The sequence below is a fragment of the Cydia pomonella genome, chromosome 7, assembly GCF_033807575.1.
Source record: "Cydia pomonella isolate Wapato2018A chromosome 7, ilCydPomo1, whole genome shotgun sequence".
NCBI lineage: Eukaryota > Metazoa > Arthropoda > Insecta > Lepidoptera > Tortricidae > Cydia > Cydia pomonella.
Genome location: NC_084709.1, coordinates 22848489 through 22876335, shown reverse-complemented (window position 1 = coordinate 22876335; position 27847 = coordinate 22848489). Strand labels below are relative to the sequence as shown.

The 27847-nt window shown below is 35.3% G+C and overlaps 2 protein-coding genes across 2 annotated transcripts in view; both read right to left on the bottom strand.

Moving 5' to 3' along the window:
• Positions 1-22184, bottom strand: part of LOC133520169 (blood vessel epicardial substance-like) — a 102271-nt gene extending 80087 nt beyond the window's left edge. Inside the window, exon 1 of the mRNA XM_061854542.1 lies at positions 20721-22184. The gene's annotated coding sequence lies outside the window, so the exon portion shown is untranslated. The remainder of the gene's footprint in view (positions 1-20720) is intronic.
• On the bottom strand, positions 9883-12044 carry LOC133520165 (uncharacterized). Its single transcript, XM_061854536.1, has 2 exons — positions 10468-12044; positions 9883-10368 (listed from the first exon to the last, which is right to left on the bottom strand). Exons 1-2 carry the CDS (start codon positions 10471-10473, stop codon positions 9901-9903), a joined length of 474 nt encoding a protein of 157 aa, XP_061710520.1. The 5' UTR covers positions 10474-12044; the 3' UTR covers positions 9883-9900.
• Positions 22185-27847: the final 5663 nt, after the last annotated feature.

Genomic DNA, 27847 nt, shown 5'->3' with positions numbered 1-27847 from the left:
TGTTGTGGGTCCTTTGCACCTTTCAAAGTGTAAACAAACAAATCATTTGAACTTATTGTACATAACCGAAGGTAGCAGAGGACATTATTGTTGGATTCGTAACTTATCTCGATTAGTGTCTAATCAATTAAAAAGTAGAGATCATAGTGTTTTTATTTGCGATGGGTGTTTACTAAACTTTACATCAAACGAAAATTTAGAAAGCCACCAAAAAAATGGTTGTTTTCATGTGTGTACTAAATTGCCATCACAACAACACAAACAAAGAAATTGGTTTAATGAACTAGTTCCCTCTAACATGCTTACCTTCAAGAATTATGAACGTAAGTTACGAATCCCCTACGTTGTATATGCTGATTTCGAAGCATTTTTAAATCCGATTCCACATTCTAATAATTTCGATAAAACTACATCTTCAACCGCTAATATTCAAAAACATGAAGTCTATAGTTATGGATATTATGTTAAGTGCTCCTACAACGATAAATTATCTGTGTATAGGACCTATAAGGGTGAAAACTGTGCTCGTACCTTCATGGATTCGTTAAAAAAGGATTTACAACGAATTTGTTGCAAAAACACGTTTGTAAAAACCCCTCAACCCTTGACTGAAGATAACAAAGTAAATATTGCACAAAGTAGTCATTGTTATATTTGTGAAAAAAAATTAAACGGGGAACAGGTAATTTATTACCACTGGCAAACGGGACTTTATGAAGGAGTCGTTCATTCACATTGTAACGAAAAATATAGGTCTCCTGACTTTGTACCCATATTTGTTCATAATTTGAGTAATTATGATAGCCATTTTATTATCCACGGGTTAGGTTTTGAGGAAGGTAAAATAGAAATTATCCCCCAAAACAAAGAAAAATACATATCATTTACAAAATCCATAAAAGTTAATAATCGTATAATGAAATTAAGGTTTGTTGATTCTTTGAAATTCATGGCTAGTAGTCTTGATAAGTTGACTAAAGATTTAAAACCCGAACAGTTTTACGATCTGAAATTGAATTTTCCTAGTGGGGCAGATTTTAAACGGCTGATACGTAAGGGTATATATCCATACGAATATATGAAATCGTTCGATTGTCTGAAATTAACATCTCTTCCTCAATTTAAAGAGTTTTATAATTCTTTGACCGGAAGTGACATCGAACAAAGTGATTACGAACATGCATTGGATGTATGGAACCATTTTAACTGCAAAAATATGGGTGAATATTCTGACTTATACTTGAAAACAGATGTTTTACTTTTAACTGATGTTTTCGAAAATTTTAGGAACGTTTGTATGAAAACATATGGGTTAGATCCGGCTCACTATTATACTGCTCCCGGTTTAAGTTGGGATGCAATGTTACGTGTAACAAAAATAGAATTAGAACTTTTGACAGAGGTTGATAAAATCACATTTATTTCAAAAAATATTCGCGGCGGTATTTCGCAATGCAGCAACAGATATGCAAAAGCGAATAACAAGTTTATGACGGAAACCGAATATGATCAAAATATACCGAGTTCCTTTCTAATGTTTTTCGATGCCAATAACCTTTATGGCTGGGCTATGTCACAACATCTTCCTACGGGTAAATTTGAATGGGTGGATGTGGATACCCATTTTGATATTCCAGATGATGCTGATCATGGTTTTATCCTGGAGGTTGACTTAGAATATCCATTTGAGTTTCATGACGCTCATTCTGATTTACCTTTCTGTCCAGAAAATGTGATATTAGGTGACTCAAAAGAAAAAAAGCTAATAGCTCATTTAAACAAAAAATGTAACTATGTAATTCATTATAGAAACTTAAAGCAATGTTTAAAAAATGGATTAAAGCTAGTAAAAATTCACAAAATATTGCGATTTGAACAATCTGCTTGGATGAAGTGCTATATAGACCTAAATACTCACATGCGAATGCATGCAACTTCTGTATTTGAGAAAGATTTTTATAAATTAATGAACAATGCGGTGTATGGAAAAACAATGGAGAACGTTTTGAAACGTGTTGATGTCAGATTAACAAATCACTGGGAAAATAATGGAAATTCTCTAGGAGTTCAGTCTTTAATAGCCAAACCTGAATTTCATAGTATATCAATATTTTCTGAAAATCTTGCAGCTGTTCAGTTAAAACAAACGGAAGTATTTTATAACAAACCAATATATCTTGGTTTTTGTGTTTTAGATTTATCTAAAACCCTGATGTATAGTTTTCATTATGAATATATGAAACAGAAATATCAGGGGGAAAAATTAAAACTACTTTACACCGATACCGATAGTTTAGTTTACCAAATATTTACTGAAAATGTTTACGAAGATATTAGATCAGATCTTGACACATATTTTGACACATCTGATTACCCCATTAACAATCAGTATGGCTTACCTTTAGTAAACAACATGAAATTGGGTTATTTCAAAGATGAACTAAAAGGGAAAATTTTCAAAGAATTTATAGGTCTTCGATCAAAAATGTATGCCATGGATATTCAGAATGAAAACAAACTTATAGTTAAAGCCAAAGGAGTCAACAAATCCGTTACCAGTAAAATGAAACTTGAAGAGTATAAGAAATGTTTATATTCAAAATCCACTCAACTGAATACAATGTTGAGATTTAAAACTATAAAACACATAATATACACACAAAGAATTCATAAAATATCACTGTCTGCTAATGATACGAAAAGGTATTTAATTGAAAACTCAACAGACACCCTGGCATGGGGTCATCATCGCATTCCTAATCACTAAGCACAAGTAGTTTTCTAACGATACACAGAACAATAAATAATTTTATCATTATTGTTGTACATAGTTGCTTTTATTTTTATTTTATAATCGTTAATAAATGTATATTTTGTAATCGTAACTTAAAATACTGTATTTATAACTTTAATGTATTTTTTTTTTTCCTTTTTTTTTTTTAGGATATAATTGAAATTCCTAGCTCCTTTATAATAGTGCCCTACAACGACGAAGAGAAAGTTGTATCGTAATTTTTTATTTTGTGATTTTATTTTTATTATTTTACAGTCGTTATTGTCGTCTCACTTATGATATTTGTTTGTAAGAATATTTTGTTTGATATTCCTTGTAAGCAATAAAAAAAAAAAAGTTTTTTTGTTTATAGTGAAAAAAAAAAAAAAAACGTGTATGTGTATTCTTCTTGGTTCTTTATTTTTCCGAAGTGATAGTAAAATTAGATTATAATGACAATATTATTATATAATCTCAAAAATAAAAACTTTTATAAGTAATAATTGATTTATATTATTTTCTTGTGATCCCTCATCGGCAAGTAACCTTCGTGGTTTAGTTTAAAATACCTGAATTAAATGAAATATGTCACTTCAATTTTATTTCTCGTGACATCAGCACATGCACACTTTAAACTGGTCAGAAATGATTCATTTTTACCATCCTTTTACCACTATTGTAGCTGGTCCTAGTGGATGTGGTAAAACTAAATTTGTCACAAGTTTTTTGGAAAATTCAAACGAAATATGTAATGTTGAGTTTGACGAAATTATTTGGTGCTATGATGAAATGCAACCTGTATACAATTTAGAAAATGTTAATTATAATCAAGGAATACCCGACATATCTATGTTTGATGGTCAAAAACCTAAACTGCTTATAATAGATGATTTAATGAGGGAATCAGATGGACGAATTGTCGATATTTTTACGAAAGGCAGTCACCACAGAAACTTGAGCGTGTTTTATATCACACAAAATATATTTCATCAAGGTAAAGGTCAACGTGATATGTCTTTGAATACAAGTTATTTAGTGTTCTTTAAAAACCCTAGAGATAAAACACAAATACGTTATTTGGCTCGTCAAGTTTACCCAGAAAATTCAAAGTTCGTGGATGAAGCTTACAAGGATGCTACTAAACACGCCCACGGCTATCTCATGATTGATCTAAAACAAAATACAGATGACATGTGCCGTTTTAAAACTAAAATATTCCCGTTTGATGGTCATTGCACGGTGTATATCCCAAAGAAAGGTTTTAAATACAACAAGGATCATCAAGTTTTAGTCAGTTCTAAATGATGCATTCAAGGGTAAGCACCTATAAACATTTACTAAAAGCACTTCAGTTACTTAAACCGAAATATCGCACAGCTTTACTTAAATCGTGTGATGAAGAGGAGATCAATATCATTTGTGAATGTATCTATAATGTTCTAAATGGGAAAATTCCTTTAGATAACAAAGTAAAATCCAAACTCAAAAAATATAAGGATATATTACGAAAATTAGTTTCAAAAGGCAAGAACAAGCTTAGAAAAACTATTATTATTCAGAAAGGGGGTGCATTTTTACCAATTATTTTAGGTGCAGTTTTAAGTGCTTTGGTAAATTCCTTATCTTAAACACAATGGAGAATACAAAGAAAATGTTGTTAGTAGAACCAGAATTAATTGAAAGACTTAAAAGAAGTGACAACCAGGTGGAAAATTCAACATCTCGTCTAGATGGCGAAATGCATAAAATTCTTAGAAGGAAAATAAATGATCGAGAAAAGTGGGCTTTATATTCTCAAGCACTACAACGATATTTACATTTTGCTGAAACAGACCGAAGACCATTTAAAATACCAATAGAGATGGATGAAGTTAACCACCTTAGCGATAAGATCTACAACTTTGCTTCGGAATCCAATAAAAAGGAGAATGACGTCCAAAAGGATGAAAATGTTCGTATTGAGAAATCATTTACTTTTTTTTTTTTTTTCATTTATTTTTCAAAGGCACATATACATAATCAATTTTAAAGTTACTCGCCAAACTGCTTATGCGGTTTGTTGGCGAGACAGCGCTCATTTTTTACATTTTTATGCACCTAAAAAGGTACCGTACTTAACCCCTTACCGCATATGCAACCTATATACTCGTATATGGCTGATATAATCTTCTACTCTATTGACAGCTATTTGAGTTCAAATTTAAAACTATATTTTTTTATGACACGAAAACTTTACTGAAAACTTGAGCGGAAATTTGAATTTACCTGAGCCTGAAACGAATGTTTTTGCTACACCTCCTGGTGGATCAAAGTTTAATTTACCTAAACAATATTCTCCATCTTATATTATAGATGTTATACCTAAATCTTACAAGACAAAAACACAGACGCTACTACAAAATATTATTTTGAATAAACCTAAAATTTGGTGGAAGGAGAACGGTGAAGTAGTTATAAACAGTCAGACTATACGAAACAGTAATATTCTCGATTTGGTAGGTGATGTGGTTAGACCGCTTAAACGCCCAAAACCAGTCGGTTGGGAAGATTTCGCTAGTATGTTAAATGAGATAAAAGTGCCAACGTCATGTATTGGTAACCCAACAAATTTGGAATTTATTAATAAACTCCATTCAGCAGAACCTCGCACTTCGCAGGCTTCTATTAGCGCTCAAAACTTATCAATAACAGAAAAAAACGCATCTACTCCTCTATCTACTAAGCCAAAAACGAGATCTCATAAGAAATTAGAGTGGGAAAAATGGACTCCTTATTAGACATAAATAGAATATACTACGATGTATCAAATCCAGCTGGGTATAGTAGTTTAAATAATCTGATAAAGGAAATGAAAGGTTATATGAATAGAGAGGAAGTGAAAAAATGGTTGCAGTCCCAAGAAGCGTACACTCTACATAAACCTGTTCATAAACGTTTTTCGCGTAACAAATACATCCTGTCTAACTACAATGAACTATGGCAAGCTGACCTAAGTGATATGCGTACCTATAGTGAATACAACGATGGGTATAAATATATTCTTTGTGTTATTGATGTATTTAGTAAATATGCTTTTGCAAGAGTAATGAAAAAGAAGGATTCTGAAACGGTTAAAACATGTTTTGAAAGCATATTTACGGAAGCAAATGCAACTCCTAGACACATTCAATCTGATAAGGGTACAGAATTTGTTTCAAAGACAGTAAGAGCTTATTTTAAAAGCAAGAATATAAATTATTATACTACCAATAATCCAGATATTAAGGCTAGCATAGTTGAAAGATTTCAAAGAACTCTTAAAACAAAAATGTGGCGTTATTTCACTCATAATAACACTTACAATTACACTAATATATTACAAGATCTTCTTTATTCATATAACCATAGCTATCATTCCAGCATAAAAATGCGTCCAGTTGATGTTAACTTTGGTAATATAAGAACTGTTTGGTGTAACTTATACGAACGAAAAAATTATACACGACCTTTATTAGGAAAGGCAAGGCTAAATGTAGGTGATCATGTAAGGATAACAAAATATAAACATATATTTCAAAAGGGTTATGAAACTAATTGGAGTGATGAAATATTTGTGATTGCATCCGTTATTAATAGGTATCCGTGGGTTGTTTATACTTTAAAAGATTTAGAAGGGGAACCTATAATTGGTACATTTTATTCTAAAGAATTACAAAAAGTAACTCATCACCCCTCCATCAAGTATAAAATCGATAAAATAATACGCTCGCGGCGTATTGGCGGCAGAAAGGAGGTGTTCGTGAAGTGGCGAGGTTATCCCAATAAATTCAATTCCTGGATACCGTCATCTAGCTTAGAAACATTATGAGTGAAAACAGTTTTTACTTAACTTTGTTGAGTAATAGCTCATCTGATTATTACAATGATAATACCACTGCCCATTTTTTAACAAAATTACCTAAAACTATTAAATTAGAAGGAGAATGGGTCGTTGGCTTAGTAGAATTTCAATACCCTTGTTCCATGTATAATGTTCAAGATCTTGAAAATATAATTTATATTAAAAAAAAAGTAAAAGGACATGCGGGCAAGACAGATAAAATTGTTGATATGAAAACTCATATACCAGCGACTTCATATGACAATATTGATCATTTTCTTAATGCATTCAATGAAAATCCACTGTTAAAGAATAAAGCTAGATTCAAATATGATCAAATCTCGAAAATGGTGTCAGCGGTAGCAATGGATAAAGAAATTATGTCAATTACAACAACTCCCATATTAAGTCTGCAGTTGGGCTTTGCACCGAGATCAAATTTAAAAGACATCTCAATGGGAAAACATCCAGCCAATTTATACTTAGGTTTACCCTCACAAATGTTCGTTTATACTGATATCATTCATCCACAAGTGGTGGGAGATGTTATAACAGCATTACTAAGAATAATACCATTAGATCCAACTAAGTTTATCTATGGTGCTTACAAAACACATATTTTCTCACCTGCTCACTATGTACCCGTATTACGAAGAGAATTTGATACTATAGAAATAGATATAAGATCAACTACCGGAGCTAGAATACCATTCCAGTTTGGGTCTTCTTGCGTGAAACTACACTTCCAACGAATAAAATGAATTATAAAAGATCATCTATCTCCTGTCCATATGAACATTACTATTCACATCAAGCTGGCACTGGTATCGGAATTGTATATAAAGGGGTTCCATTTCAACGAGGACATGGAATTGGAAGTTTTTTGGGTGGTCTTTTTAGGTCTGTGCTACCATTATTATCTAGTGGTTTTAAAACAGTGGGAAAAGAAACTTTAGATGCAGGGATCGGCCTTTTATCCGATATGGTAAACTCACGACCAATGGATAGTTCGATTAGATCTAGGTTTAAAGAAGCAAGTGCCAACTTAAAAAGAAAAGCAGATGAAAAAATTGATTCATTGATGTCGGGGTCTGGGTATAAAATGTCTACAAAAAGACGTGAACCGTTCATTAACTTAAAAGCATCGCGACGAAGAGGAGCTAAAAAACAAAAGAAAAATAATATTGAAGATATATTTTCAAACTAAAAAATGTCATTCTTACATAGTCATTCATGTGAGTGCGCCAAATCTGAGTTAGACTTATTTGCTCTACCATCAACTCAAACCAGCATTGAAAGTGGTCAGTGGATTCATTATAAACCAATTTCATCACTAAGTGATGATGGCCCTATCGAGTTTCAAGTTCCCGGGTCGGGCGATGATTACATTGATCTATCACATACTTTGTTGCTTATAAAGGCCAAAATATTGAATCAGGATGGAACGAAAATAAAAGCTGACGCAGACGTTGCCCCAGTTAATAATTGGTTACATTCCCTTTTTAGCCAGCTAGACATCTATTTAAATCAGAAGCTCATATCACCTCCAAACAATACATATGCTTACCGAGCCTATATGGAAAATCTGCTTAATTATGGTTCAGGAGCCAAAAAATCTCATTTGACTTGTGGATTGTGGTATGAAGATACCCCCAACTACATGGACAGTGTTGACTCGAATAACAAAGGATTTCACGAAAGAATGGAGTTTGTCAAAGAAAGCAATGAAGTTGAAATGATCGGACACTTGCATGGTGACATATTTAACCAAGAGAAATTTCTTATTAATGGTATGGAAATGCGAATAAAATTAGTCCGTTCGAAAGAAGCATTTAATTTAATTTGTCATAAGGATGGTAAATTTAAAGTACAAATAACAGATGCCAGTCTCATTATCAGAAGAGCGAGAATAAATCCGAGTGTTTTGTTAGCCCATCAAAAAGTATTAGCAACAACAACTGCCAAATACCCGATAACAAGAGCGGAAGTTAAAGTTATAACATTACCCGCAGGTATACAGGGTAAAACGTTGGATAATATATTTCTCGGGCAAGTTCCTAAAAGATGTATTATTGGATTTGTTTCAAACTCTGGGTTTAACGGTAATTTAGCTATAAATCCATTCAATTTCCAACATTATCATATGAATTCATTTAGTTTGTATGTAGATGGTCACGAAATTCCTTCTAAAACATTACAACCCTCATTTAACTCTTCAGGTTTAATAGCCACTGCTTATCATACTTTGTTTTCTGGTACTGGTATTCATTTCCATAATGAAGGTAATGCTATAAGCAGATCCAACTATATGGGTGGTTATTCTTTATTATGTTTTGATTTGACTCCTGATTTATCTGCTAGTTCAACTTCACACTGGAATCTTGTTAGACATGGAAGTGTTAGAATCGAAGTTCGTTTTGATTCAGCTTTAAATAGCACTATAAACTGTGTTGTGTATGCTGAATTTGATAACATAATTGAAATAAATAAAAATCGCGATGTCACTGTAGATTATAACAGTTAGTAATTAAATAAATACAATGTATTCACACAATTTTTATCATTACCCCTTCAACGTTGGTTGTAAAATCATCAGTAGTCAACATATACATTTTGTTTGATATGGATTCGAATGAAATACAACTGGGTATGAATAAAATAAACCAAAGGTTTAAGTCAAATGTTTTTCCTGCAAATCGCATTCCTGTTTGGATCAATTTACCTGCTTTTATTATTAGCAATTTGGACCCCGATTCTAAACCTGGGTCTCATTGGATCGCAATTTACATTGATGTGAACGGATATGGTGAATACTTTGACTCTTTTGGCCGAAAGCCTACTGGTTATCATAAGTTATTTCTAAAAAGAAATGCTAAAAGGTGGTTTCATAACCCTAAATCACTTCAAAATTGTTTTACCTCAGTTTGTGGGGAATATTGTTTAGTTTATCTTTATTTTAAGTATCAAGGGAAAAAAATGTCTCAATTTCTAAATTTGTTTTCTGATAATACTTTGAGTAATGATCTAGTATTAAGAAATATGTTTAAACAAATCTTTGTGAAATAAAAGAATATGTACAATGAAATTATGTGTTTTATTTATAAAAAATATATATGTTACACAAAAAGTTCGATATACACAGTATTACAATTAAGACACTTAAAATAAGTTTGAAGCTAAACGTTAACTAAAACTATTTTAAACAATACAATATTTGAAAAACTTATTTTAGACCTAAGATTATGAAATTAAACAAAGCACTTTAACACTATTTATTTTCAGTTCCTAAACAATATTTAACACACTTAGGCTTTGCCGATAACTCTTTTGTGATGTTGTAAATGACATCACGAGCACTTTGTTCATGCGTGTCCCCTTCTCCGACGGTGTAGTATCTAACACGAAGATCGCAGTGTTTCCAATGCTCCAATGGCGAAACATTTTTAATTTTTTCCATGTCGTATACCTCTATTTTGATCAGATGTGAGGCATATGCCCCATCGTCTTGTCCAGATGTAAGGTATGCGACACCGTCTTCCGTCATTTTGGCGACCGTGGAAGATTTCTTGTAGACTTTCGGCTTCTTCTTGGACTTTTCGAAAAACACGTCGATGTTATTGGATGGTCGCTTCTTTGCTATGGCCTGCTTGACTTTGAAAGCAAGCGTCCCTTCCTCATCGCTCGCTTCGTCTTCGTGTTCATTGAAGTAGTAGTTCTTGAAGGTATTCTCGGTAAACTGAAATAATAATATCAATTAAAATTACACACAAACATACACACAAGAGTTAAACATGATAATTAAACAATTATAGAGTAACACAATTTAATTACTTACATCCATGATCACAAGTGATAATCAAAACTTCAATGTGTAGAAACCAAGAGCTCTTAACTGAACTGGTGGTCTAAAGATACTATATAATTCACCCTCAGCAGCGGCCTTTTTATATGAATTTGTGTTTAAAAAAAACCTCAGGCACGCTAGTGGGAACAGAGGACCACCTAGGAAGAGACACGTTTTAACAGGATTTTGAAAGTCACTACCCCATCTATCTAACTGGTATAAACAGGAATGCAATAAATTATAGCACTAAATAACGGAAACTTTGTTTACATATACCTACAAGTTGAAACCTGACCTAAAGACGGCCATGTTAACTGTCTATCAATAATTAGCAGTCAATTTCTCACATATACCAAACTTATTTACGAGTGGATAAAAAATCAAGACAACACAAATGTCTCGATCAATAATAATCTGGAATCAATAAAATTTAAGACAAAAACTGCTAACATATAGGTAAATATGTAAAATATTTGGTATGAAATCATCACCCATTATGTATATATACAATAGTTTAGGTATAATTCCTATCGTAAATACACATTATTGATTTCTTAAAAGGTTTGAAAGAGACAGCAACGTGCGAGTGCAAATCCTAACGTAACAGAGGTGGCTATATAAAAAACCCTATTGAATAAAAATAGTATAGGTATGATACCTAGTCGTAAGTACATACAGAGTAAGTAAGTATGTAATTGTATATAAATAAATGGGCGTTGCAAACAATACAGGTTTGAAAGAGACAGCATGAAAATCGTGGCACGTTAAGGGCCTATATAAAAGAAATACCTAATCTTAAGTACATAAGAAAAGGAAGTAAATATGTAATTATATATAAACAGGCGTTGCAACCAATATTGTTCTCGCAACGTAACAGAGGTGGCTATATAAAAAAACCCAATTGAATAAAAATAGTATAGGTATGATACCTAGTCGTAAGTACATACAGAGTAAGTAAGTATGTAATTGTATATAAATAAATGGGCGTTGCAAACAATACAGGTTTGAAAGAGACAGCATGCAAATCGTGGCACGTTAAGGGCCCATATAAAAAAAATACCTAATGTTAAGTACATAAGGAGGAAGTAAATATGTAATTATATATAAATAGGCGTTGCAACCAATATTGTTTTCTCAAAGAGCTGTACAGTTTGAAGGAGGCGACATGCAAAATCGTAACGTAATAGGTGTTCATATAAAAAAAAACCTATGTAATATAAATAGGTCAGGTAAAATACTTATTCCTAAGTAGATATGGAGTAAGTAAATATGTAATAATTATTAAATTAATTAATTGTTGCAAACACGTACAGAATAAATAAGATCGGAGTGAGACCACAGGCAGTAACAATAGCATGTCGCCGAGTCGTGGTAACAATAGAGACAATAGAAAGGGCCGGCGAGGGTTTTATGGTAGAGTCGACGAGCGTGTATTGTTTATGTAGCGGAGTGCAGAAGTGATAGAAGGAGACTCCGGGCACTGTCGGGACCTATCGCAATCGATCCAAATGGGGCCCTATTTGTTTTTTTTTTTTTTTTTTTTTTTTTTTTTTTTTTTTTTTTTTTTTTTTTTTTAGGTCGGGAAGACTGGGATCAGGGGTGGGACACCTGGTGGGCGAGGGGCGGAGCTAAAGGGGGGGCGTGAAACCATGGGGCAGAACCGGCGCTTCTATACTACTTGCATGTTCGGGTCAAATCTTGCAAGCTAAATTAGACCCACTTAGAGCTGAAACTTCACATGCATATATAAGTTGGATGACAATGCATTATTATGGTGCCATCGAGCTGATCTGATGATGGAGACAGGAGGTAGCCATAGGAACTCTGTGATAAAACAACGCAACCGACCAGCAAAATAATCCTTATTACCGCGGACAAATTTCATCGACGTTTATTGGCTAAGTTTGACTTCGTACACCCCCCCCCCCCCCCCCCCGCCTCCTGCGCACTTTGAGAGTCAGTTGTGCCGCGGCTCTCAACCCCAAAAATACGTCGATGTGATGCCGAATAGATCCGCTACACACGTTAGTAATGTCATTTCGATGTACGGGGACAAAAAAAAATCATTCCGGAGTTTGCTATATATTGTCTTTTTTGTTTCATATTTGTTATTTTTCAAATATTTACAGATCGTGTATTTTGTACCTGTGAGTTTAAATGTCGCGATAGTTAATGAATGTGGGATTTAGTTATTTTTTTATAATTTTATTTCACCTCAGTTTATCATTCCACCAATTTCATTCCGGTGATTTCGGTGTAGTAAAATGGCTTTAATACCCACCAGAATGAAAATAGCACCGGAATGATATCAAAGGTAGGTGGAGTTTTATATCATTCCCGTGCATACTTATCATTCACGTGCGAGTCATTATTTTCATTCCGGTGGAAAAATGTCATTCAGGTGGAGTGTTATATCATTCCTGTGTATACTTATCATTCACGTGCGAGTCAAGTTTTTTAATCTCCGATAATTCTCAAAAGGCTTAAGATATCAAGTGCTCTGTAAGAGGCTTATCAAAGAACAGTCTGAGGTGTCGATTGACATTAAAAGAAACATCGAAGAAACGTAAATAAAGAATTACACCGGAATGACACAAAAAACTAGTACTGTTGAAATTGACCCAATAAGTTGTTTGCCGTGTAATAAAAATACCAAGTATAATGCTTAAAAATAATTGGTAAAAGTTTCTTGGTACAATCAGCAACAAAAGTAGCGGATAAAACAACGCGCCAAAAGTATCCGTTATTCCGGATAAATTTTCTAAAATATGTAGATAAATCTCTAAAATTCACGTCTAAAAGTATATATTTTAGAGTCTTAATTGTTCTAAATATAGAACTGTCTCTTTTTGTTATTCTGTTACAGAATATTAGATACTTTTGAAGCGTTGTTTGATCCGCTTCTTTTTATGCTGACTATACAATGTACAAATATCTGTAGATACTGGTATTAAAATGCCTGATCCTCTGATTACACATCTGTTGAATTTGTCTTATATTTTCCCTAGTTCGGCCACGAGTAGCATCGCTCCAGGAATCGGAACGTGTTTACAATTTGAATGGATTCTACAGACGTTCTAGAGTAATACTATAGTTACGGTACTGACATAACGCATTAGTTTAGCAGCAGCAGCCTTAAAGCCAATTTACAAATGAAAAAAAAATATGTCTTTTCATTATATTGAGATTATGGTCAGTGTATAAAGCTGTTGTGTGGATTAGGCTTGTATAACTTTCATACTGCTTGGGTATAAGAATCATGGTTCTTTAGTATCAAGGAGATTTTCTAAATTATTCATGATTTAGATTAGCTGTCATTTGATGTATCTCATCAGCTTAGTAGTCAAGAAATATATCTAAAGCTTTTTTTAAATATATTTTTCTTTTTCTATGACAGGTGACGGCGACGTTTTCTATAGAAAACTGAAGTATCAGACGCCCCAGTTCGGGCCAGACCGTTGTATGTAGCGTGAATCATCCTTTACTATGAATAACGTATTTCATCGGGAGAAATATACCCCATTCCTTTTGCATATCTAAATCAGGGTTTCCCTAAAAAAGTTACGATTGTTAGTCCTTCGTCCGGATTGCGGGAGAACTTGGCGAGTGTCAGGGATTTAGAAACCTTAACTAACCTAAGCTACTTAACAATTTAGAGTTGGTCAAAAAAAGAGAAGGTTATAATGTAGCTACAGGTGACGATGACTAGATAAGGGACTCAAATTGTCGAGAAATCATGAACGAGAGGATTTTTCGAGTAATTACCATCCAGGATATGTCAGAAGTCAGGGTGATATCCGGACTTTTGACATAATATTCATTTTTTTCTTTTGTCAACCCTACCTGTGACCAGGAGTAGGCCAATACGAGGGTCACACTAAAAGGTTTGCATAACTTTTAAATGGAGCCATTTATAACAATAATACTAAATTTACTGCTTCTCAAAATATTCCCCCTTACATTTTATGCACTTATCCATGCGCTCGAACCATTTTTGGAAGCATAAGGCCCAATCACTTGACTGCATGTTTTCGACGTGGTGATTAAACGTAGTAACTGCCTATTCGGGGGTCTTAAATATCTAACCCCTCATTAAATCTTTCATTTTGGGAAATAGATAGAAGTCATAGGATGCAAAGTCTAGACTATAAGCCGGATGAGTGACATTTTACACATTTTCGGAATTCAAAAATCCTTATGTGTTTTTTGCGGTATGGGGGACGCATTGTCATGATGCAGGAGGATGCGGCTTCTTGGTCGTCTCTCACGGACTCGCGTCTCTCGTCATCGGTGATTCGTCGGTTTCCTTCAATAAGTCGTGTCACAGCAGCAACGTTTTCTTCAGTGACGACGATCGACCCTCACGAAAGTCATCATTAAGAGTAACACGGCCAAAATCACCATACCAACGCCTCACGGTGCTCAGATGTGGTGCTTCAAGCCCAAATGCATTTTGAAGGCGAGCACTACACTCTTACGAAGTAAGCGAACTTTTAAAATCATACAAAATCATAGCTCTAAAATCTTTTCGTGTTAAATCCATGTTGAATGCAAGTGGTTTACTTTTACAAGCCATTAAAAACAAATGACGATTTGCCGCCAATATTTATCGAATTCCAACAAAAGCCCGTATTTTTTTTTAAATTAACGGCTCGTAATTCAAATGTTTGAATACGACGAGTGGCCAGTAGTGTAAAACATTTAGTGTGGCCTATGTAGTACGTACATCCACCAAGCTTTTAACCAACAATCTATCGGTATCCACTAACTTCAAACGAGTGCGATGCATTGAATCTTCCAAATTAAAATTATATTTGGATAAAATGAAGATAAACAGAACAAGGCCTCTTGGCACGGGTTGGAAGGCGACGGGTTGGCGGGCTTTTCAAGGGCTCGGGTCGTCTTACATCAAACAGATACACGAGCCCCTACAAGTCTACAATGAGTCATTATTTGAACGCAATAGACCGTGAGTGCGAGGCCATTACTGCGTATGCCACAATGGCTTATTGAGAGCATGTGGTGTCTCAGTTTGCAACTATAAAATATAAATAGATGTTGTTGTGTTTTTTACCTCCTCTGTATAAATCCGACTCAAAATAATACAAGACTCAGAAATGTAAGCAAATCAGTGTGTAGCGTGATGTCATACCCCGCGTAGCAGTACAAAAAGTAATAAAAAATCAGTAACTACCAAAGTTATTAATTTGTTTGTGAGATATTGAATTTAAGTGAATTGTAATATAATTTATTGTATTTACATCTATATTATAACCTTCCTATAATATATTTAGTAACGATAAACTAACCGCCTATATTAACAAACCTGTATCTGTAGGTGCATCGTAATTTTAACTTGATCGATAACTGGTACCTGACTTGCATTCTGAGTAGAACATCTCTGAGAAACAAAGAAATTTGATTTAGCCTGTATCACAAAATAAAAAATAAAGAGAAGGTCCGTTCTCGCCTTTCTTGAAAATACATACCTAAACTTGCCCGACTCACTAGGGTTGCTTCTGTATTAATTTCGAATTTTAAAAAGGAGTAGGTAATATAAGTTTACAGACATACATACATCGATTCGTTTATACATACATCTTATCATGTTTACATTCCTTAGAGACTGCATTTTAACGTGCATGACAGTAGGTACCTACGTAGCGGCGGGGATGTCAAGTGAGCAACGCGCGCACGGCCCGACTAAGCTCTGCCCGAGCGTGCCCGAGAACGCCTGTAAATGTAACGTCTGTCATGTCACTTGCCCACAAATGTGAGCGTGCGGCGAAAATGGCACTTTGTACTGAGCGGACTCTCTGCTCCGGCGCGCGTCGCCGCTTTTCACTTTGTGCCTCTATTCTAATATCAGTCGAGATAACGTTTTATTAGAAATGAAGTGTCAGTTGCAAAAAAAATGACAAATGTCGCGTGTTACTTGATATCGAACGATATGGCAGTCAGCCCCGACTCTAGTTTGTGTCTGAATTAAAAAAAACAACGTAAACAACTTGCGCGAAAAAGTTTGCATTACCGCTACTTTCACGTTTAATTAGCTTGTAAGTATAAAATTACTTAATTTTATTGAAGCTTATGATAATGATGTTGATAAAGCAGTGTAACTCTACATAATTTTTTGTATGTAGCAGTCACATAAACTTAATTCGTAAGTAAGGGCCTTTTAATTTCGTTTTTAAAAACTTAGAATTTCTAAATTATTTCGGTTTTTTATTGTCTTTTAATTTCCACTTTATAACGCAAATCTATCTATCAAACTTGAGTCATTATGTTATACAATTGTTAATGTGTCACTAACCATAATATCCATTAGAGCATTACCCTACTTTTTACTAGAACAGAAAGGAAAGGGCGAGCCTGACCTAAATGCGATCGCATTTACACACCTTGTTCACTTTTCTTTTCTCAATTCTTTAATGGCCACTAATTAGCCTTCTCTACAGCTTCCTCGGAAAATTTATTCGTATTATCTCAATTGAAGTTATTCAATTTCTTGATCAATTATCTGCCAGTACTTTTATGTAGTTCTTCGAACGGTTTTTATTCATTTTTTTTAATATGATTATTGTTTTTGGATGAACCTGTAGTAGATACGACATGAATAGTACTAATGATACAAGTAATGAAATTTAATTTAATTCTCTTTATAAATGTTATATGTATATGGATCAATGTTGTCTGCAATAAATGATTTAATTAAAAATAATAATAATTAATTAAACTGTTTCCTGTTTGCTAAAGATTATTTAAATTATATAAAAAATATTATATAAAAAAAGAAACAAATATCAAAATTGAACTGACAATAAGAGAATCACTTGTGAGTTTGCCTGGCCGTATTTAGTTATAAAAATAAAATAAAAAATTCAGCCTATATACGTCCCACTGGTGGGCCTAGGCCTCCTCTCATGCGAGAGGGCTCGGGCTATAGTCCCCACGCTACCCCAATGCGGATTGGGGACTTCACATACACCTTTGAATTTCTTCGCAGATGTATGCAGGTTTCCTCACGATGTTTTCCTTCACCGAAAAGCTAGTGGTAAATATCAATTAATGACATTTCGTACATAAGTTCTGAAAAACTCATTGGTACGACCCAGGATTTGAACCCGCGACCTCCGGATTGAAAGTCGGACGTCATATCCACTCGGCTACCACCGCTATTTAGTTATAAAATAAACTTTTCACGTCAGCAGCTAGAACAAGGGTAATTTGCTGCTTAAAAACAGTTAGCAAAATCGCATTTTGCTCATGCTCATTGCTGAATCTATTATAGAATCTTTCGCTTGCACGGGACTCAAAACAAGCACTCGAAGAAATATCAAACTTTGCTCTCTTGTTGTACAAATAACAATTTTGATTCCGTTACTAGATAGGTAACAAAATTTCGTCATTGCAATACTTTGAAGTCATTTATTTCGTCCGTTTTCGCCATTATTACACATTCATTCTCAAACTCGATAACATGAAATAAATCATCAACCATAATGCTGATCCACTTTTGAATTAAAGAACACGTGGGTCTGAGAACCCGAGATTCCACCCGACTCGTGGCATTTGCGTGATAACACGATCACGACTCAATCGTTACGATACGTTTTCGATTTTTATTACACACGCGTGCGATGTCAATATGGTTTGACGTTCGACATTACTAAACTAACATCCACAGTCCACTGTACAGGTGACATTGCAAAAGTGAATGGAATAACAATAAATTTAAAGGGAAACTTAGTTTAACCTCTAGCCAAGATAATTGAGTTCTCAGAATGAATATATATTAGATTACCCAGAATAAATAAATTGATAAAATAAATAAATATTATGGGGAAACCTTACACAAATTGACTACCACACAGTAAGCTCAATGAGGCTTGTGTTGTGGGTACTCGACCACGATGTATGTATATATGTAATATATAAACACTTAAATACCTAGAAAATATCAATAACTCAACTCTTGACCTATAGTTTCCATGCTATATTAGTAATTATTAGGATTTCTTTCATAAATTAATATACTCAATAAGTGTATCATACTTTTGGATCATCCTAATTTATCAACTAAATCAATGAATAGTTAGGAACATGAAACGAATTTCATCTAGGTATTAAAATGGATGTAATTGAAGGAAACATTGAAATAGTGATAAAGTAAAAACCAAGGCAAAATGCAATTCCTCATCCCATCACAAAGATTTTCCTCAAGTTTCATTCAGTCGAAAAAAAAAATATCACTTTGTTACTCTGTAGTCAAGTCTGTCAAGTTGCTAGCCTTGAAATTAACACATTAACCACTGAGCTACGGTCGTAGCGCTACGTCGTAGCCGATACATGGCTTTCTTAGTATGTATAGTCTGTGCGGAAAGAGAAGAGTCGTTGAATGTATGGGGCCCAATACATTCCACGACTCTTCTCTTTCCGAACAGACTCTAGCGGAAATGTTTCATAGATGCAAAACGACAACGTGTTGTGATTAGCGCTGAATGGGTTATGGTTACAATTTTATCAGTTTTAAGTACCTACCTACCAATGCGTGTTAACTTACAATCAACTGAGCGGTTTTCCAAGTCCATTTTTTTCGTAATAAGAGGACATTACATTTACTAGAACATTTTACCGTCGCTTATTATGGCAGTAGTAACTTCATATTACTTGATATTTACTACGTCATCAACTTTTGCCTACACGTTTTGGGCTAATTTTCCGTTAGATTTCGGTAAAATTATATTGATGGATCTTATAGAGTTCCTTTAACGAAAATAATAAGCAAGTCTCGGAAAAACGCTCATTTTTGAAAACATAACCCTTCAACAGAGACATCCTTATGCCAATGTCAATTGATTAAAATTTGCCCCAATTAAAATATCCTAATATGAACGAACATTTTCGACTCATATATGACTAAATACTGGTTATGCTTTCATGATGACTGACGTTTTCCCGAGCTATTGTCTTAAACCCACTGAATTACGAAAACGTATGTTATGTTCGTAACTACACGAAAAATTACATGCATTTTTTTACATCCAATTTACGATTTCGTAATTATTACACACAGAATGAGGAGCTCTACAAACCAGCCAAATTTTATCAAAATCTAACTAAATAAATAGGTATCGAGAATAAAATAAAAATCAGCCAGTTACGCTTTACGAAAGATTTAAACTTTTAAACACAATTTTGTATTGGTCTCCACGATGCTTAGAGAGCCATGATAGCTATGATTAGAGTTAATAAAAGATTGGTGATTATGAGTATTTTGAGACACCGACGAGTAAGGTTATCTGTAAACCATAAACCTCTTGCAGGATCTTGATAAATGTGTTTCAAGTCTAAATCACTATCAATATATATAAAATACACCTTATAAAACAAAGTCCCCCGCCGCGTCTGTCTGTCTATATATTGGAGATAAACTTAAAAACTACTGAACGGATTTTTATTCAGTTTTACTATCAATTGAGTAAACAATTAAATAATTTGCTAACCCGGGCGAAGCCGGGGCAGGTCGCTATTTATTTATTATTCTTAATAGTTAGAGAAAACACTTATAAAAGGTATCAAACACTGACGGTAATCTCGTAAAGGAACCTAGGGCCAACGATGGGTTTTCTACACTAATCACTTCATAGAGTTGCATTTGCTTTCTGTTGAGGATTCTAAAAGACTGATTTCGTATTTGGACAAAGCAAAACTATGATTTTGAATTGGGATTATAACCAAGAACGAATTTTACTTACAAGTAGAGTTGAGATTCTACCTCATTCATTCCAATGAGTTTCTACGAGAATGATCTCGTAGCGAGTTGACGCCACGACGACGGTATGATTCCTGAACCGAATATTTTTTGACAGTGGTTTGAATGTACGTAAAGACGTAGTATAGTTTAATATCTTCCATATGTCATAACAAAGGTTTTGTGGTAAGTAACGCATTTATAATGGGTTTTCAGTTGAGATCGTATACCTATAATCAACATTTGCGTGCATTTACACTATAAGTACGAATTTTACGTGCACGTAAGGACTCAAGTTTGAGTTCATTTGTTTTTCCAGAAAGCAACGGGAGCATCTCATGATGTACCCGTTCTGGACCAAGATCTTTATCAACATCGCGTAACGTCAGTTGAGATTCGATTTCGTTCGCATAAGACACGCGATCACGAGCGGCAGGACTTACGGCCGTGGATCTCGTGAGCGTCGCTCATCACCGGGTGATGGTCTCACCTGAGAGCGTCCCGCCCACTTGTGGCGGTCACGGGGCATCACATCATAAAGCACAACACGGGAGCGCGCGGGCGGGCATCGCGCGGGCGGCGCTGGCTCGACGGAGCAGCCGTACTGACTGCCCGCTCCCGCGGCCGCCGCGCCCGTCGCCACGGTGTTACCAGTGGAGTACAAAACGCTGCTTTCATTGTTTGAGTCAAAACCGTCCCGGAGACTTAGCTAGCTGAGTGACAATCGTACATCGATAAACGCATGAACGAAAAAGAAAAGTATCGGAATGACAGACGCTACGAAAAGTCATGTGACTAAAAGTATTTCCATACATTATTTGAGCTTGAGTGGGGCCTACGTATAAACCACGATATGACTGGATACACATGCGACGTTATAAAACCGATCTACATGTCGGAGATACTGTGTTTAAAGAGGTTGCTAAATTGAAATACGATCAACGACAACAACACCCATGACGTGGAAAACGACATTCGCATTCAGAATGCCTTTCGGTGCGGTACAGCTCCGCACAGTCTTTTTAAAGTTAATTTTAAATACACTGGACGCCTTTATTCACATTCGCAATATTTACGCATCTACCAAAAACTCCCAAAAACCCTCACCTCTCCTGGTAACCCCACTCTCGTCTCTCGGCACGCACGCGCGCTGCGCCCCGCACCCCGCAGCAACCCTTGCTCCCATCTCACTACTTACTTAGATATTATCAATAAAATTATTGTACGACAAATTCCTGGCCCACCTGTCAAATGCGTATCGACCGTGAAAACTGCGGGCCGTGAACTTTACAACTTACATTGCGTTAATGGGTAGCCTATAGAACGTCTCTGTCCCGTATTTAGACTTATAGTATAGTGAAGGCTTAGAAATGTCTCTGAATGAAAGAATTGGATGCAGCGTGCATAGTACACGTTTTCCGTACGCCTTTGTGAATATATTTTACATTTCGTTGAAAAGTAATTCACACCAAAAAAAATTGAACTTAATGACTAATTCAAAAAATAACTGAACTTATGTAATAAGGAATAAATTTTGATCAATATCCTAAAACTGATTTTGTTGTTATAAACCGACCTGTTGGCAACAAATAGTTCGCAAGTCACGGTTTGTGTGTAATTATTAACATAATTATTTTCTTACTGTTATGCAAACACTTCTTTCAGTGCAGATGTTTAGCTTCTAGATTATAAAATAGATAAACAAATAAATATTATAGGACTTTATTACACAAATTGACTAAGTCCCACAGTAAGCTCAATAAGGCTTGTGTTGAGGGTACTTAGACAACGATATATATAATATATAAATATTTATAAATACTTAAATACATAGAAAACACCCATGACTCAGGAACAAATATCCATGCTCATCACACGAATACATGCCCTTACCAGGATTTGAACCCGGGACCATCAGCTTCGTAGGCAGGGTTACTACCCACTAGGCCAGACCGGTCGTTACGATTATGTTTGTTTTACTATTTTTAGGTCCTCAGAGAGAACTTAGGTGCAGTAAGAGTGTTTCCATATTGTCCGATCCGATGTAGGGTGTCTGATGCGACTACAAAGAAGCAAAAAGTAACAAGTGCGTTTATATTTTTTTCATCACACTTGCTCGAAAAAGATCTTATTGCATGCAGATGTACTGAAGGACAAAGGCCTATATTGTTCCCGTGGGAGTAATGGATTGTGAAAAAAAGCTATAATTCCCTAGGGATAACTTTTTTTTAATTATGTCATTCATTCATACAAACCAAATAGCGGAAATGAGTTTTACTTTAAAATTACTGCCTTTAATAATTAGGGTTCCGTACCCAAAGGATCAAGGGACCCTATTACTGAGACTTCGCTGTCCGTCCATCCGTCCGTCTGTCACCAGGCTGTATTTCATGAACCGTGATAGCTAAGCAGTTGAAATTTTCACAGATAATGTATTTCTGTTGCCGCGATAACAAAAAATACTAAAAACAGAATAAAATAAATATTTAAGGGGGCTCCCATACAACAAACATAATTTTTTTGGCGTTTTATAAATAATGGTACGGAACCCTTCGTGCGCGAGTCCGACTCGCACTTGGCCGGTGTTTTAATATGTTTGGTTATGTTTTTAAAAAAATATTTTGCTTTTTTTTATCAGCCGTTTAAAATATTTTTACATAATTTTCAATCGAGGCTGAATGCCTTAGAGACCTAACCTGTCAACAAATGACAATATGGCGGACGAATGTTTGATATGTCACGGTACTTAATGGATAATTCCGCTTAAAATTTAGTTTTTTCTTCACAAGTGAGATGAAAAACATTGTGTGTAAATCCGGGGGAAAATTGCAAACTCGCGTCTTTAATTCCCTCGCTTGTTTCACTTACCCCTCTCGTTGCACAATAGTACATTGTACAATTATACGTTTAATTATTGTTTGTTGTTCAAAAGAAAGCGTTAATGCAAAATAAAAGGACTTGATGCCAAAGTCATCTGACATCCGATATCGGACAATGTAAAAACGCACTAAAGATTGAATATGATGAAAAATAATTTTCTACAAATATGTTTGTAAGGCCCAGGTGACGCTGCTGGTGGCCTAGCGGTAAGAGCGTGCGACTTGCAATCCGGAGGTCGCGGGTTCAAACCCCGGCTCGTACCAATGAGATTTTCCGAACTTATGTACATTTGATATTTACCAGTCGCTTTTCGGTCAATGAAAACATCGCGAGGAAACCGGACTAATCCCAATAAGGCCTAGTTTACCCCCTGAGTTGGAAGGTCAGATGGCAGTAAAAAAACTAGTGCATAAGCCAATTCTCGGGATTAGTTGCCAAGCGGACCCCAGGCTCCCACGAGCCGTGGCAAAATGCCGGGACAACGCGAGGAAAAAGAAACCCCAGGCAGGGTATTATTAGAAGGTGACAGAAATATGTAGGTGATCTACTTTTACACTTTTTTCGTCTTCGCCAGACAGGTAAAAAAACAAGTGGTCGGTTACGTTGCAAAATGAAACCAATTTATGTAAGTGACCGAGCGGCATTCGGATTTTATAAATCTTATATTGATACCGTAAAATGGTCCTATTTTGCTCCCTTGTGAATAATTATGATCCAATTCTGTAAGTGATTTAACGTGAAAACAACAACAAAGCAATAGAATAATAAATCATCATAATCTAATTTCTATTATTTGAAGTAACTTTGCTCCTCTAAGTAAACTATAGGTAGGAGCAAATATACCTCAAACAATGGGTATCTTTTGTTTCTTATTCGTTGCTTCATATATTCAGTAAAATCTTTCATAACTGTGATTTACCGACAAAAATATATTAGATAAGATCTTCTTCTCGTTCCTCGCTCAGCCCATTGGAATAGGCTAGATGACATTTTTTTATTAATGGCATCAGTCGTTCAGATACGTTTTTATTAGAATCAAATGTCTGTATGGGACCCATTGCATTACGAGTAAAGCAATACAAAAGTCAGAAATGATAGTCAAAGTCGTACTTCAGTCGTACTTCACTCGCGAAACGCTCCCAACAAAACGATAAGCAAACGTGACGTCACGGTCACCAAGAGCCCATCTTGAAGTATGAAAAACATTAAAATTGCGATTTTGTCGGTGAAATATTGCGTTTGTGTATATATTTGACATACAATATTTTTTATAAAATGTAAGGAATCGAATGGTAAGTTTATTCCTTTTTGGAAATAAAAAAAACCTTTAATTTTGAAATTTTTAGGTCGTATTTTTTTATCATTTCCATATATTATTTTAATAACCACATTATTGCGATAAATTGCTCATTTGCTATCTATTATACTAGGTTTTGTTATAAAAAATTTCCTACTCCTCTACTGTTATCTGTCATTTATGCATTCATTAACACGAATATAAGAACATACATAAAAGGTTTCAAGAAAAGTCTATATTGTCTATTCCTCATAACAGCTCTTGTGCTTTTAATCGCTATAACGTTACTGCGATTAATGGCTACCAACCTAACAAAATCAAAACGGATACAGTTTTAAACTAAGTGCATTGCTGCCAACTTACAAAATATTCATTTGGTTGCATAGTAAAAACAATCACTTCATAAGTCAGAAACACGCATGTGACACCTGTAATATAGCAACACCCATAGACTACGAAGACCTCTTAGCGTTAGTCTTCGTAGGCTACGGTGGCCAAAATCGAGAAAATAGTGTCCAAAAATTTAATTTAGCAAGTAGCAAGTACCAGGGCCTCATGAGTTACGAGAAGGTGTCGCCGACCGGCCGGCCGCGGCCCGGGGCGGGCCGGGCGCGTAACAAGGTATGCTCGCGCGTCTTGGCTATATACTTTTGCTTTGTTTGCCTAAATTAAGATTTATTTTTGTTGACTCGTAGGAAAAGTATTGTATGCAACGTTGTATAAGTAGGTCAAAAAATGCTCGTGGCGTATTCCTTTACAATGTTCGCTTACGCCTTCGGCTCCGGCTCACATTGTAACTCACGCCACTCGCCTTTTTTGACCCTTCTTATACAACTGTTGCATAAAATACTATTACATGTGTCATCTCATCATCCCTATTGCCATCCAGCGAGGAGACGCGGCCAGTCTTATGGGCACATTACCAAATGGTAGCGGCATAGGTGATATCTATAAGTAGATATAATTTAGACCCCACAGGTTAAGATTGGTTCAGTCTAGTTTCAATTTGTAAAAGCGTGTATTTCTTCATCTGAATATATTTAAGTAATAATGAATAGTCAAAAAGATGAAAAGTATTCGTAATATCCTTCATTTGGAGTAGGACCATTTAACGGTATGTAAATTTGGATTTACAGACTGTATAGTTATGGCTACGGGCGGTAAATTAAATCAGATATATAATTTATCCGTGTTATCATTAATTAAGAAGGTTGTTTAGGTTAAACTTAATTATGACTACGTAATTAATTTTTGAAAATTTAATGAGCAATGTACTGCAAACATTACGAGATATAACATGACATGACATTATACGAGCTTTTTATAGTAACTGCCAAAGTCGTTAACAGTTACTTAAAAAACTTGTATGTTGTAACTTGTATTGCTTTCCATAGCGGGCTGAATTATTTTGTATGGTCAATACTTTCATTGTGTTTTTAAGCAAAATTTATCTCAATGGGTATATTTCTTAAGTTCTATGCTAGCCGTCGTTTAAATATTCGCCCGTATTGAATTTACACACTGTATATTTTTTTTTTTTATGTTAGAGGAGGCAAACGAGCAGACGGATCACCTGATGGTAAGCGATTACCGCCGCCCATGGACACCTGCAACACCAGAGGGGTTGTAAGTGCGTTGCCAGCCTTTAAGATGGGAGTACGCTATATTGATATACATATACATACACTGTAAAATAACATCAAATTGACATCCATTTGTAAGTTCGAATCGGCTTCCTGCAGTATTGGGGCTGGGGGTGGCTCGGGACCAAAATTATTTGAGACTTCGTACATAAACCATGACGCCGAGACCTACAAAACAAATTAACTTTTCAGAACCTACATTTCTTCTCTTTCCAATCTTATTACTATTCTAAAACGAGAGGTCAATTCTCGAATGCGATATTTTCAAATAAAAACAAACATTCCAGCGAATTGAGAAGCTTCTCCTAGTAAAAAAAAGTGTCCGCACTAAATCATGCCAGGCTGTTTAATCAATTGATACCACTGGTACCTTTAAATATAATACATATTCTTCAAATGTTATAGAGCTCTACTAAGAAAGGACAAGATTTTCAAGACATGCGTCGCTTAATGACATAATCCGTCGATCTCTTGCCACCATCAATGTGCCTGCTCTTCTTGAGCCGACTGGCATTATCAGGGATGATGGCAAGAGGCCTGATGGGGTGTCCTTGGTTCCTTGGAGCTTGGGACGGATGTTAGTGTGGGATGCTACCTGCGTAGACACACTGGCACCGTCCTACCTCCAACGGACTAATGTAAAAGCGGGCGCAGCGGCGGAAAGCGCCGAAATTTTGAAACGTAATAAATATAAGAGCCTCGGTAGAGAGTACCATTTTGTACGATTTGGCGTTGAAACTTTCGGTCCATGGGGTCCCAGCGCGCACAAGTTTTTTGGAGAAATCGCGAAACGTCTGGTTGACGTAACTGGTGACCGAAGAGCTGGCGGCTTCCTCGCACAACTTATCAGTATTGCGATACAACGAGGAAATGCCGCCAGCATCCTTGGTACAATGCCTCAAGGGCCTATTTTAGATATAAGCTAATTATAGTAATCATCTGTATATATCCATTATGTATATTGTTATTGTCAATAAATATTGATTTGATATTTAAAAAAAAAAAACAAAAGGATTTTATAACATTTGACCTCTGAGGGAGAAAATGGTTATTGATTCGTTAAAATGTATGGTGGTCAGCATCAGCGTCAGCGAGCACGCTCGGAGCGTTCGTTTCGTGGCCGGGTCGTGAGTTTTTAATTAAGTACCTCTACGCGAACGAAAGCGCGGGCGAAGACTAGTTTCATCATCATAATCTTAGCCTGCTGTCGCCCGCTGCTGAGCATAGCTAGCAACACTAAAGCAGCACACTAAAATTCCTTTCAACGCTGAATATAGTAACAAAAGGCGCAAAGATATTATACAAGGTGCCCGTGAGCATTGCGAGTGATTTTAACGGTGCATTCCTGATGGCAACAGAAGCAAAAAATGTTATATGAATTTTTGTGAAATTCGACAAAAAAATATTCCCTCCAACTCCTTCCTGTACATAAAACGTATTTTTTATTGATAAACACATAACCTAAAATTAGCTAAAAAGTTTTTTTTTATTTGAGGGTTCTCGAATACATTTTTTTTTTAATTTTTCGATGTCAATGAATAGGTATGTCCAGACTAGACCTCAACGTGGCAATACCGCAGTCAAAAATTTGTTTTGTACCGACTTATGGCGAAAGAATGATTTCGAAAAACATTTAATTATCTCTGAAACTAGGCCTAATCCAGAAAATTTTATATGACATTTTAGTTTCTAAATATTACCAGGAATGCATAGTTAAAATGTCTCGCAATGCTCACGGGCACCTTGTATGTATTCAAATCGTACAGAGAAAGCACGTATTTTCATCTAGATTTTTTG